Genomic DNA, 15,342 nt, shown 5'->3' with positions numbered 1-15,342 from the left:
TGGGCCATATCAGACCACAGGTATAGCCCTTATATAAACCGATCCACAGATTTGATTTCCGCAGCCTTGTGAAAGACCAAATTTCAGATACTGATGTATATTGTTGTATGGGGTTTCTCTTTATTATTTTATTGACTGTCAGCTTTACCGGTAACACAACAAATGATCTTAAACTAACAGTCTTAACACTGGACAGTCATCCTTCGTCAAAATGACGACGCGTAATTTCATTTTCGATCTAAAATGCATTTTAGTCGATTGGGAAATGAAAAATTTAAGTTATACAAATGCAAATATTTTATGAATTTTTGTTGTATACTAATTAAGAACAAAATGAATAAGACAATAAATTAAATGTTGGTTCACATTTTTGCTCACAGTGCAAATTATAGCATCTTGAAATAAGCCGTAGTCAAAATGACGAAGGATGACGTTAGTGTACAAAAAATAAGGATGACTGTCCAGGGTTAAGCTAACAATCAATACATTAGTATTAGTATTATTATTAGTATTCGTGTACTAAATGTATACCTACAAATTCATCAATACAGGGATGTTATTAAAACTTAAGGAATGCATCCACCTTTGTAATTATACAACAACATATCATTTCCCCCTTTCTTTAAATTAGTGTCGTACATACAACCAAATCGAAAACCCAACTAAGCTCTAAATGATAATATAATTTACATTATGAATAGAGAAATAATTTTTAAACATAGTTTGGAATTAAATTCAAAAGAAATACATATGCTAATAACAATAATTTTCCGTTTTGCTAAATCTCTATAATTAACCTTAGGTTTTTTCCTTAACCTTTCTTTAATAGGAACTTCATCTTCAGGCGCAACTGTATCCTCAGCATCATAAAATTCTTCTTCCTCAACCTTCACATCTTCACTCTCAACATTCTCATTATCCGTTAAAACAATGTCTTTTTGATATTTTTTTAATTGGTTACGATGCGCAACCCTTCTTCGATTTCCAACTTGTATTATATAATGAGTATTTGAAATCACTTTTTTTATGATGCCTCTGACCCATTTTGCGTCGGTATTAATATTTGGGTTCAAATACAAAATTTCTTCACCAAACTCTAAAATAAAATTTTTTGCTTTAGAACTTTCCAAAAAGCTGTTCCTTTCCTTAAACTTCTCAACTTTGTAATTTGTTGGTACGCTTGTGTTTGTATTTGAAACCAAATTGCGTTGTGTGAAAAACAACGGTGTTATTGGTTCATATGCTAATATTAGCTCGCTTGGGCAAATGCCAGTGATTGTTGTTGGTGTATTTCGGTATTTAAACAAAAAGTTGAAAATAATATTTTGCATTGACAACTTCTTTGCTTGATCGGACAAAAAATACGCCTTCAAACTACGCTTAACAGTCTGTACACCTCGTTCTACCAACCCATTACTTTGAGGAGGATACGCAGGACTAAATATTTGATTAATACCATTACATTTTAAAAACAATTCAAATTCTCCACTACGAAATTGCGGTCCATTATCGCTAACCAAAGTGTTGCAAAATCCGAAATTAGAAAATACTAATTTAAGTTTTTCAATCACAAGAAAAGTCGTTGTCTTATTCAAAATGTGGACATCTATTCACTTTGAGAAATCATCAACAAGAATTAAAAAATCTGTGTCTTGATAGCAATGTTAAAATTTTCTGACGTAAAATGAAAGGTATTACCAACCGATCTGCATAAAAAAGACAATTATCCTGTATCTCAAGGGATAGTTTCACATTTTTGTATGGAATTAATTCCTTTTGCAATTTAAATTTATACCTATAAACGTACTTATGAAATTTTCTAATAGCAAAAACTACGGCCAAAGCCTCTTTATGAATATGGGGATAATTTTTCTCAGCTCTTGTTAATGTGGTTGACACCATGTAACAGGGACATTCTTTTCCATCCATCACAGCACTGAGAATAGCCCCTACCCCGTAGGGTGATGCATCACATGCAATAACAATTTGTTTCGTTGGGTCAAAATGCGTTAACAGATTGTTCTCCATAAGAAGTTTTTTACAATTAATAAAAGCCTTTGCACAGTCACTGTCCCAACGCCACTGGGTACCTTTGCCCAGCAATTTATACAATGGTGCTAACACAGTTGAACTGTTCGGTAAAAACTTCGAATAGTAATTTACTAAACCCAAAAAACTTTGTAGTTGATCTACATCAACTGGCTCAGGAGCCAACATTATGGCATCCATTTTCTTTTTAGATGGTCTTATGCCTTCTGGAGTCAGAGTGTGGCCTAAATACTCGAGATTACTCTCTAAAAGTTTACACTTGTCCCAATTAATCCGAACATTGTATTCATTAAGTCTACTTAAGACTTTGCACAACTGATTGTAACAATCCTGCCTTCCGACACCCGCCACTAGTATATCATCTAAATATACTGCCACGTCATCTAGACCTTGCATGATTTGGTATGGCCCTTTGAAAAATCATAGGAGCTGTTGAGACTCCAAACGGAAGTCGGCAAAATTCAAATAACCACAGATGGGTATTTATGGTTAAAAATGACCTTGAAGGTTCATTTATTAAAAGCTGTAAATAAGCTTTACTGAGATCCAGAATATAACAACATGTTTTCCGCCTCATACTGGTAAGGATTTCATCTATTAAAGGCAATGGATATACATCCAATTGAATTACTGGATTAATTGTAACTTTAAAATTGCCACAAATTCTCACATTGGAATCTTTTTTCAATACGCATACAATGGGTGCTGCCCATTTGCTATTTCTCTCTGGTCGTATAAAAGCTTCGTCGCACATAGTTTTTAATTCCGCTTCTACTTTATATTTTAAGCTCAAAGGCACATAATGAGGTTTGAAAAACTTTGGTTGCGAACCTGACTGAACAAAAATGTCAGCCGTAAAATTTTTTATAGGATCTTTTTAAAAACAACGAGGGAAATTTACATTTCAAATCCTCAATAGGTTTGACAGATGCTGTTTATACAGTTACTTCCATACGACTCACCACTTTTTACTGTGAAAAAAGTTCTCCAATTCGGATACAAAATTTGTAACCAATTTCTACCCATTAATGGTTTAAACCGATGCTTAGACTCTACAACTAACAACTTCATACAAAACAACCATTCACATCCACTGATATTTCTCCATGCACTTGACTTCAGTTCCGTTAATAACCTGTAATGGCGGATAATTAACATTATTTAATTTTATATCTTTAAAATAAGAATAATAATCAAAATTTGAAATCACAGACACCAATGTGTTGAACAAGCACTTTGTTGAAACTACTTTACATTCACTTATTTAATTTACATCATTAGTTCTTTGATTTGAATTTGAATTTTGTTTTCATATACAGACAATTTTTTTTTTATATCTAAAATAAAATTTGAATTGAACACAACGATTTTCGGTCTCGTAGTTTTACTAATTTCAATAGGTTATAGGCCTTTTGAGAAAATTCTACGATTCAAGAATACAATAAAGGATTAAAGAGACTAAAATAAAAAAGGATACGTTTTGGTTTTTTCTTTGAAAACGGAAAATAAAGATGGCGGATGCGAAACCAAAATTTGCTAAACTTAATAACCATAACTACGCAAATTGGAAATTTAAGATGGAACTTCTCCTGCGTAAGAACAATTTGTGGAAAGCGGTTATAGAAGGATCTCGTCCTATAGTCAGACGAAATCAATCCAGCGAAATCATTAATCAAGCTCAGATTGATGAATGGGATGCAAAAGACGATGAAGCAAGAGGTTTGCTTGTTATGGATGACCAACGTGGACACAAGGAATATGAAGACAGCCAAGGATACATGGAACGCCCTTAAAGAATACCATGAAAGAAACACGCTTGCAAATAAGGTATTTTTAATGAGATCTATATGTAGTCTTAAACTTGAAGAGGGAAACGATGCAGTGGCACACATAAACAAGATGAATGATCTTTTTACTAAATTAAGAGACATTGGCGAGGAATGTTTATCCGATAAGTGGAGTGCGGCAATGCTATTGAGCAGCTTACCTGAGGAATATGATACTCTTATAACATCGCTTGAATCTCGTAAGGAAGATGAGGTAACCTTCGCTTTGGTACAACAAAAAGTTATTGCAGAATATGAAAGGCGGGTACATTCAACGCAATGTGGAAATGATGTGATTCTTAAAGCAGTTGCAAACTCCAATATTGTGTGCTATTTCTGCAAGAAATCAGGACATCAAAAGAAGAATTGCAAAAAGTATATCAGCTGGAAAAATAAACAACCCAATGCTATGAAAACCAACAAAATTAATTCGGTGGAAGAAACGGAAATTTCAGAGAATTCCCCGAAGGATTTTCTTTTTAATTTTGGTAAAAATAAAAAATTTTATTGGTTGGTGGATTCCGGGGCATCTAGACATGCTGTAAGTGAAATTATTTTTTTCAAAAAGTTTGATAAAAATTACAAAACTTCTATCGAATTGGCAAATGGTGACCATGTGGCAATTGAAGGAATAGGATCAGGTGAGATAACGGTTATAAATGAATTTGGTACTGAACATATATTACATGCAAAGGAAGTCCTTTTTGCTCCTTCCCTGGTTGGAAATGTTTTGTCGATAAGACAACTTACTAAAGATGGGTACGATATTTCTTTCAAGAAAAATAAATGTTATATAAATAAAGGAATGACGAATATTGGTTTGGCTGATATAGATGGCGAAATGTATTTTTTGCGTCATCCTGATGGTGTAAATTTAATACGACAGCACAATGAAAATTGTATACATCAATGGCATCGAAAACTTGGGCATCGTGATCCTGAGGCGATTCGAAGCATGTTCAAAGGCAAATTAGCGGATAATTTCAATGTAGTTAAATGTGGCATCAAGGAAATTTGTGAAACATGTGTGAAAGGAAAAATGACACGGCTATCTTTTCCCAAAGAATCATTTACAAAATCATCAGCGCCATTAGATTTGATTCACAGTGATGTCTGTGGACCAATGCAAACGGCAACGCCATCGGGAAAGCGGTATTTAGTAACATTCATTGATGATTACTCAGGATTCACTATAATAAGGTTGATATCTCGAAAATCGGAAGTTGAGCAAACATTTAAAGATTTTGTAACGTGGTGTCGCACAAGTTTTGGCCGTATACCAAAGAAAATTCGAGGAGGCGAGTATGTTGGCAAACATTTTTCTAATTTCTTAGAATCAGAAGGTATAGAACATCAGCTAACAGCTCCTTATTCTCCTCAACAAAATGGTAAAGCTGAACGTAAAAACAGAACACTGATAGAAATGGCCAGGTGCTTATTAATCGATGCAAATCTACCAAATACATTTTGGGGAGAAGCGGTTTCTACAGCAAATTACATACAAAATCGTGTCTTTACCAGAACCAAAAAGTTAACGCCGTTTGAACTATGGTATAATACGAAACCAAATCTAGAAAATTTTCATATTTTTGGGTCGAAATGTTTTGTACAAATTCCAGCGGAGAAAAGGCGAAAGTTTGACGAGAAAGCTACAAAATTGATATTCATCGGTTATGATGATAAATCAAAGGCATTTCGATGTTACAATCCGTTGACTCTAAAAGTAACTGTAAGCCGTGATGTAATCTTTACCGATTTTAGAAGTAACGACATGAGTGAAGTTTCACTAACGATACTATCTAATAAAAAGAAGTCACATAACGAATTATTGATTGAGGAGGAGGTTAGGTTAGGTTAGGTTAGGTTAAAGTGGCAGCCCGATTAAATTTCAGGCTCACTTAGACTATTCAGTCCATTGTGATACCACATTTAACTAAAAGTACCTATTACATATGGGCACTTCTAGTCTTAACCACTGAACCTTCTCTATTATTAACTTTTGTGGAACCAACCAGATTGCTCCAAAAACATGAACAAACTGCTTAAGTTAACGTTTTCCAGGTCAGCCAGTAATCTAAAGCTATATGCTCCTAAAATTCGCTTACGCCTTACACAAAAAGCAGGACACTCACACAAGAGGTGTTTAATTGATTCCTTTTCCTCCACGTCATGACAGCTTATACAATAGTCATTATACTTCGCACCTATAGTTTTTGCAAATTCGCCTATCAGGCAGCGACCCGTTATAGCAGATATTAGGAGTGCTATCTGACGCCTTGAGAACACTAGCATATCTAGTGTGCGGTTTAAGTTTAAATGGGGCCATATTTGCTTGGTGTCGTTACAACCCTTGCAATTTTCCCATCGAATATTGGCCATCATAACAGCCTTCTCACGCAGTAAGAGCTTGCAGGTGGCCAGAGGCATACCAACAGATTCTAGTTCCCCTGGAATATGTAAGGTAGTTCCTAGCCTTGCTAACACATCTGCTTCACAGTTCCCCGGTATGTTCCTATGACCAGGCACCCATATTAGGTGAATATTGTACTGCTCAGCCATCTCGTTGAGAGATTTGCGGCAGTCTATGGCCGTTTTTGAGTTAAGGAACACAGAGTCCAAGGATTTTATTGCAGGTTGACTGTCTGAGTATATATTAATGCCAATATTTGTTGGAACATTACTTCTCAGCCAATTCACCACCTCTCTTATTGCCAATATTTCAGCCTGAAAAACACTACAGTGATTAGGTAATCTTTTCGCTATTCGAATTTCCAGATCTTTAGAATATACTCCGAACCCCACTTGTCCATTCAATTTGGAGCCATCAGTATAGAAATCTATACATCTTTTATTCCCCGGGGTCTGTGTACACCACGCCTCACTGTTGGGAATTAGAGTTTCAAACTTTTTGTCGAAAAGTGGTTTTGCCAGGGTGTAATCCACTACGTTAGGCACATCTGGCATTACTTTGAGGACCGAACTATGACCGTACATTTTTTCCGACCACAGCGATAGCTCGCGCAACCGCACAGCCGTTGTTGCAGCTGACTGTTTGGCCAAAATGTCTAAAGGCAATAGATGTAGCATGACATTAAGGGAGTCTGTTCCTGCCTTACTAAATGCGCCTGAGATACATAAGCTCGCCATACGCTGAACTTTATCTAAACAAGTCGGTTTCTGAAGTGCCGGCCACCAGACTACAACACCATATAGCATTATAGGTCTAACCACTGCCGTGTATAGCCAATGCACAATTTTTGGTCTTAGTCCCCACTTTTTCCCTATTGCCTTTTTGCACGAGTACAAAGCTACCGTGGCTTTTCTCGCCCTCTCTTCAATATTAAGCCTAAAATTCAGCTTCCTGTCCAAAATAACCCCAAGGTATTTTGCACACTCACCAAAGGGAATTTCGGTACCCCCTAAGGAAATGGGCCTAACCGTGGGAGTTTTGCGATCTTTGCAGTACATGACTATTTCTGTCTTTGCTGGATTTACACCAAGACCATTATCTTTCGCCCATTTCTCAGTCATCCGGAGAGCTCTCTGTATAATATCTCTGATTGTGGATGGGAATTTTCCCCTGACTGCTAGCGCCACATCATCTGCGTATGCCACCACTTTTATCCTTTCTTTTTCTAGAGAAACCAGAAGGTTGTTTATAGCAACATTCCAAAGAAGAGGTGATAGAACTCCTCCTTGGGGAGTGCCTCTGTTCACATACCTTTGTATGTTTGCTTGCCCTAGTGTGGCTGAAATACGTCTCTTCATTAGAAGTTCGTCTAACAGCCTAAGAATACCTGGATCAACATTCAGAGTTGTCAGTCCATTTAATATCGAGCTCGGATGGATATTATTGAACGCCCCTTCGATGTCTAGAAACGCCACGATTGTGTATTCTTTGACAGATAGTGAGCTTTCAATAAAGCTGACCAGTTCATGCAATGCGGTCTCAGTAGACCTGCCCTTCGAGTATGCATGCTGTCGTTTCGAGAGCAAACCTGAATCCACGGTAGTTCTAAGATACATGTCTATCATCCTCTCCAGGGTCTTAAGTAGGAATGAGGATAAGCTGATTGGTCGGAAATCCTTCGCACTCGAGTGAGAGGCTTTTCCTGCTTTAGGTATGAAGACGACTTTTGTTTCCCTCCACTTTTCTGGAATATATGCTAAGTTTACACATTGTTTATATATCACCGTCAACCAGGGGATAATTCTTCCAGCCACTGCCTGTAACTCCGCCGGAGTAATTCCATCAGGTCCGGGGGATTTGAATGGTCCAAAGCTATTTAAAGCCCATTTTATTCTAGATTCCGACACAATTTCCTCGATAGGAAATGATCGCTGAGCCTCTGTTACACCGCCGGAACATGGTTCAACCGTCTGATTTCCAGGGAAGTGTGTGTCCAAAAGTACCTCCAACGTCTCCTCACTGGACGTTGTCCAATTTCCCTCCGATGTTTTAATGAAACCTGGAGCGGTGTTAGTGGATGCTAGTACCTTCCGTAGTCTGGAAGCCTCTGACGTATTCTCAATACTGCTACAGTAATCATCCCAAGAGTTTTGTTGAGACCTTCTCAGTTCTCGTTTATATTCTCTCAGATTCATCTTGTAAGTGTCCCAATCCTCCGGAGCTCTTGTGGACTTTGCTTTGTTAAAGAGCTTCCTGCAGGATTTCCTCATATTACTTAACTCCGTAGTCCACCATGGCGGCCGATTTTTTCCCCTTGGCTTTCCTCTAGGGCATGCAGCTTTCAGTGAAATGTTGAAGGCCTTAGTAATCCGCTCCACTGCGTGTTCGATATCTTGCACAGTGCCCATATTTGTCTCCGGCACTTCCGGTATCATCAAATTGAACGATTCCCTATACCTATTCCAATCAGCTTTCCTAACATTTGGCGGAAATATGGTCTTTGAAGTACGAACAGCCAATCTGAAACCGATGTAGCGATGATCTGAGAAGCTATGTTCCCTCAAAACTTGCCACTCAGATATCTTATCATTCAGTTCCGGAGAGGTCAACGTTACGTCCAAAACCTCTTGTCTGTTCCTGGTGACGAAGGTTGGGGCATCTCCCTTATTGCAAACTACCAGGTTAGTACGCAAAATAAACTCTATTAGCGACTCTCCCCTTGCATTAGTATCACTACTTCCCCAAATACTATGATGTGCATTTGCATCGCATCCCATAATGAGTTTTGTCTTTGTTTTTAGTGACTCCTCAACTAAGGTCTTAACGGCACAGGGTGGCATATCCCTATCATGTCCCATGTAGACCGAAGATACCCAATATTTGCATGTGGATATCTCTAGACTGGCTACGACAGTGTCTGCATTGCTCAATGAAGGAAGCAGAAACAAGTTTAGTTCGTTTTTAGCAATTATACATGCTCGATTTATATCGTTACCGGTATTATGCAAAAGTTTGAAACCCGGAGTGCTTAATTCACAGATCTTGTTCTTATATATGTATGGTTCTTGAATAAGAACTATATCTATGTCTCCTTTCATCAGGAGAACTTTTAAGGCAGCACAAGCGGCCTTACAATGGTGAAGATTTATCTGGAGGAACCGTAGAACCATTCAAATTTTCAATCACCGTCACATCAGCCGCTTCAATTGAGTCATCAAGGGCTTCCTCTTCACAGATCTCGGTGACTCTCGCAACAATCCGCGGTTCAGCTTTGGTGAGGCTTGAGCCTGTAGAAACTTCCCGCATATGATTTTCGCCATAGTCTGTAGGTTTTATGTCTCCTTCGGCTTCGCTAGGAGATTTTTTCACTGCTGAATCTACCGGAGGTTTGTCCGTTTCGGTATCCTTTGGCTGATCGCTTTTGTATACCTTCATATGGATATCATGAAAGCCATAACTTACGCGTCCTTGGGTCTGGGCTAGATGTGGCAGCGACTCTATGTTTAATATAAACACCGCATGTCGTCTTGGTCCGTCCACCTCATCCAAACGACCAACCTTCCAATCGGCGGTTGGAAGATCTGGGTTACATTCTTTTAGTCTCTCTAGTATTGACTCAGGATCAGGAGGGTTTGCCGGTATCCATGCATGTGCTCTAGGTTTAGCCGGTATGTCTTTTTTATCGACTAACTCCAAAGCGGCTCCTTCCCAAACTTCACCAATTAGCATCAATGCAGCTTTAAAGCAATCCATAGACCTCTGGTCTGCAAAAGCTATTAACTTATATCGTCCTTGATACCATCCAGCATCTTGCCGTCGAGGACTTGGTCCGGGAAACTTTTTTCGCACCTCTGAGTAGACACCAGACATCGCGTTCTCAATTTCCCCCCATTTTTGCCTTGGAATCATACCGTCCAATGCTCCTTTATTAATAATAGCCATCACAAGGCTGTCTTTTGCAACTGAGGCAAACGATCTTTGATCCCGTTTAGAGGATGGTAGCTCATCCGGTGATCGTTCCCTTTTTCCAGCTTCAAGAATTCCTTGAGCCCATTTTAAGGAATCGCTTTGCTTAGCCGACAACGTGCTTGGGTCGACTGATCCTAATTTCTTTAGGATAAACAAAGCATTTCTTCGTTCCTTGAATCTCTTTCGAGAGGGATTGCCTCCTTTTGATGTCGTCACCTTAGAAAAGGTTCGACTTGCCAAAGTGTCACCGCCAGTCGACCCGTCTACAGGTCGATTAATTGGGCCTGAATCTTGGTCGCTGCCCAAATTTATAACTTCAGTCGTTACCCGTCCACTGGGCCCTGAAGTTAGCAACCCAGTGGATGACTTTGAATTTCGCTGCATGGTGGTTTATTATTTCCACCACACGTGAAATTTGTAATAAGTACTTATTACGATGAAATACTCCGCTATTAGAAAACACGTCCGTTCAGTTCGACGGTTGAATATTGAATTGAGGAGGAGAAATTAGACTCAAATATTTCGCACCAGAGTGCAATCAATAAATCAAGAGATTCCGTGACACACACAATTTCGGAAAAAGACGTATCAGGCAATACATCATGTAATAAAATCGGTACAAGAATATCTTCAAGAAGCAACAAAGGCGTAGCAGCAAGAAGATTGGTCGATGAAGTATGGTCAGCGAACGAAATCAAAGAACCGAAAACGTATAAAGAAGCTATGAAAAGTGATGAAAAAATACTATGGTTACAGGCAATGCAAGAAGAAATAGAGTCAATGAACCACAATAAAACATGGGAACTTACAACACTCCCAGATGGACGAACTGCTATTGGAAGCAAATGGGTTTTCAAATTGAAACGAAATGAAGATGGTGATATATGTCGTTTCAAAGCCCGACTAGTAGCTCAAGGATTCTCGCAGAAGTATGGCATTGACTACGACGAGGTATTTGCACCAGTTGCTACTCATATTTCATTCAGAATTTTGCTGTCTATTGCCGGAAAGAATAATTTTATTGTTAATCACCTCGATGTTAAAACAGCATTTCTAAACGGTACGTTATCGGAAACTATATACATGCAACAACCACCTGGATTTGAACATGAAAATGATAATTTGGTGTGTTTATTAAAGAAAAGTATTTATGGGTTGAAACAAGCCGCTAGGATGTGGAACTCCGTTCTACACGAGGTACTTCAACAACTAGGCTTTAAACAGAGTAAGAATGATTTATGTTTATACTCTGGAGAAATAAAAGGAAATGTTTGTTTCATACTTGTATATGTGGACGACATTATAATTGCTTGTAAAAGCGTTCAACAAACCGAACATATAACGTCATTTTTGCAGAAACAATTTGCTATCACTAATATGGGTGATATAAAACACTATCTTGGAATTGAGATTTATAGGGATAAAAGCGGAAATTTTCAACTCGGACAAAAGAATTATATAGAAAGGATTGCGGAAGAATATGGTTTAAGTAACTGCAAACCAGTAAAAAGTCCAATGGATACAGGCTACGGAAAAGAAGGAGAAAACTCTATGCCCTTAGAGACGAATTCTAAATATAGAAAACTTATAGGACACCTGCTATATGTATCGGTAAATACAAGACCCGATGTATCAGCTGCAGTAAGTATTTTGGCGCAAAAGGTTTCTCAACCTACATTAGAAGATTGGACTCAATGTAAACGAGTCCTGAAATACTTAAAAACTACTTCATCAATGAAGCTTCAACTGAGCGATAAAGAAAAGGACCACGGACTTCTTGGGTACGCAGATGCAAACTGGGCTGAATACCGCTTAGAAGGAAAATCTAACAGTGGCAGAATATTTTTTTCAATGGTGGTACAATTGGATGGACATGTCAAAAGCAAACCTTAGTGGCATCTTCAACTTGTGAAGCGGAATATATCTCGCTTTCCGAAGCAGCTAAGGAAGCAAAATGGATAAGGCAAATATTGGAAGATTTTGAGCAATTACAAAATGAACCCACACCAATTTTGAATGATAACCAAAGCTGTTTACGTTTAGCTAATGATGACAAATTTTCCTTTAAAACAAAGCATATGGACACCAAGTACAAACTTGTAAAGGACCTCATCAAGAAAGAAATTATTTCATGCAGTTATTGTCCTACGGATAAAATGATTGCAGACATTTTAACAAAACCTTTAAATCCATCTAAACATGCAGATCTTTGCAAAAAATGTAACTTAAAAGCGAATGAGGAGGAGTGTAGAACAAGCACTTTGTTGAAACTACTTTACATTCACTTATTTAATTTACATCATTAGTTCTTTGATTTGAATTTGAATTTTGTTTTCATATACAGACAATTTTTTTTATATCTAAAATAAAATTTGAATTGAACACAACGATTTTCGGTCTCGTAGTTTTACTAATTTCAATACAATGCTCCTGTATCTACTTCCTTGGAAAATTTCCTATCCTCGACCAAAACCTCCACCATCAATGGTTCACTTCCACGGCCAACCCAATTTATGGAACCAAGCTTAAAATCCATTTCATTCAAGTGCCGATTTCTGTTTTGGCTTCTAAAAGTCTGCTGCTGATTTTGAGGACTCTTCGTAAAACAGGCTTTTGATAAATGTCCTTTTTTCCCACAGGCAAAACAATTTCAATTTTTTGCAGGGCACTTCCCTTTTGCATGTTTTGTGGTGCACTTCGAACACTTCTCAAAAATTTGTTGAACATGACGTTGCTGTTTTTGTTGTTGTATTTTGTTCATTTCGTACGACGACAATGACTGCATACTTTTCTGATCTTTGCTGACAAGTTCAAATGATTGTGGTAACTTCTCCTCCCTCCCAAGTTAAATTTGAAGTGGACAATAACTTTGTCTGCAACTGACCACAGCTAACCCCACACACCATACGATCTCTCAAAGCTTCCTTCAAAAACGAACCAAAATCACACTGACCAGCCAACAGCTTGAGATTTATAATAAACTCGCCAACACTTTCTCCCGGCTTCTGAACGCAATTGTAAAATTTAAAACGTTCTGCAATTACATTTTTTTCAGGTGTGAAGTGTGGCTTGATGACTTCCACCAATTGTTTATACGATTTACTCGTGGGTTTCTCTGGTAATAACAGGCTTTTAATCCTTTTATACGTTTCTGGACCCACCAGTGTAAGAAACAGTGCCACTTTATTTGCTTCTTCAACCACATTAATAGTGAACAGCTGTTCCATTCTTTCGAGGTATTCCTCGAAATCATCCCCGAAAGAAAATTGCTCGATTGATCCAATTAACGCCATTTCCACTTAATTGAGCTTCCACTTAGTTGAACAAGATGGCTTTTTTAAATATAAAAACGCTACTGTTTCTTCTTTGTTTTTGTTATATTTTTTTTTCTCGTCGCCAAATTGATGTATATTGTTGTATGGGGTTTCTCTTTATTCTTTTATTGACTGTCAGCTTTAGCAGTAACACAACGAATGATCTTAAACTAACAGTCTTAAGCTAACAATCAATACATTAGTATTAGTATTATTATTAGTATTAGTGTACTAAATGTATACCTACCCAGCTAGCATTTTTGTCGTTTTTTAAGCACTTTCGAGTCTTTTTCGAGTCTACTTGGCGATTAAAAAGGCAGAATACGAGCTCATTTTATGAACATAAAAGACTTTTGTCGGGAGAAAAACGTGACTACCCGCGACTCTTCTTTATAAATCATTTATGAGTCTTCTTCTATATTATTTTAGAGTCTTTTTCGACTCATTTTCTAGTAGGGTTCGGTTTTCTGAACCCTTTCCCTTTAATTAATAATACGTGGTTTTTATTAATATAAATATTTAATATTAATATTTGTATTATAATTATTTTAATTAAAATACTTAGTATTTAATAACATAATTATAAATAACAATAATTTGTTAATATTTCTTTAAATTAAAAACAAAAAAAAAACAATTCATTTTAATAAAATTAAATAAAAAAAATATATATATATGTATATACATAATCACTTCTTTTCCTTTTTGTCAAACGATCCTCAGCATGGACGAAATGTTTTTGTAATACGACATTCATTTCCCTGTCTGTCGTTTTGTATTTAAGATGACATATATCTAAAAATATATAAGTGATTTTCTTGTAGTAAAATTTGATTATTATTTGTATTATAAATATTTACTTACTTTTAATTAAAGTTATCATGAAAGATTTTTCAGCACTGGGCTTAGTGCTAGTCCCCTTCCAGCCATATAATGTAGCCAGTTCATCGGAATATACTTTCCGAACTGAATATCTTAAAAATTGTGAGGGTCCTTCTCCGCTGGATTTTGCTCTTTCTCTTTCTAAAAAATGTAAAAAGTGTTAAGAAAAATTATAAATTATCAATTTTATTTTTTTACTTTGCTTCGTCGTCTTTCATACTTACAATTTGTTTTAGCTTTTCTTCATTTTCCTGTAGAAAATTCTCAAATTCATTTAAATCGTTTTTATTATTAAATGGAAGTTTCTGACAATATTATAGAGATTGTCCCGTTAAAATTGTGATTTAAATAAAAACACACTTGCAATAACTCTGTAAGATCATTATTTGATCACCAAAAGTACTCGAAGATGACTCCTTTAGACGATTTTAAATCGAACACATTTTATGCCCATTAGCGCGAGTCATTTTCGTGCCATTATTTGGTCCCGTAACTGTTTAAGAAGTTTTTGATCACCAAAAGTACTCGAAGATGACTGCTCTAGACGGGTTTTGTTCAATTTTTGTTATTTTTTGTTGTATTTTATAACAAACTCATTTTACGCCCATTAGCGCGAGTCATTTTCGTATCGTATTATAATCACATAACTGACATAGCAGTTTTTGATCCCCTAAAGTACTCGAATATGACGCATTTACATGATTTTTGTTAAAACAATCACCCAAATGCTAGCTGGGTACAAATTCATCAATACAGGGATGTTATTAAAACTTAAGGAATACATCCACCTTTGTAATTATACAACAACATATCAGATACCACCATGAACATATCAGATACCACCATTTGGCCACAGTGGTCACTTTTCTCTTGAGGAGCAGTGCCTCCACTT

General features: G+C 37.0%; 1 protein-coding gene across 2 annotated transcripts in view; it reads left to right on the top strand.

Annotated features, from left to right (window-relative positions):
* The window catches only part of LOC142221642 (CUE domain-containing protein 2-A), a 58,527-nt gene that overhangs the window by 17,229 nt on the left and 25,956 nt on the right, over positions 1–15,342 (top strand). The window contains exon 4 of one of the 2 annotated variants that reach the window (XM_075291399.1): positions 830–1,059. The exons of the other annotated variant lie outside the window; for it this stretch is intronic. Coding sequence (XP_075147514.1) covers positions 830–1,030 — 201 coding nt within the window. The 3' untranslated portion in view covers positions 1,031–1,059. Of the gene's footprint in view, positions 1–829; positions 1,060–15,342 lie in introns of those variants that run through there. 2 annotated transcript variants of the gene reach the window in all.

This window comes from Haematobia irritans, chromosome 1, assembly GCF_050003625.1.
Source record: "Haematobia irritans isolate KBUSLIRL chromosome 1, ASM5000362v1, whole genome shotgun sequence".
NCBI classification, from domain to species: Eukaryota; Metazoa; Arthropoda; class Insecta; order Diptera; family Muscidae; genus Haematobia; species Haematobia irritans.
Note: the sequence above shows the minus strand (reverse complement) of the source record. Positions and strands in the feature narration are given on the sequence as shown.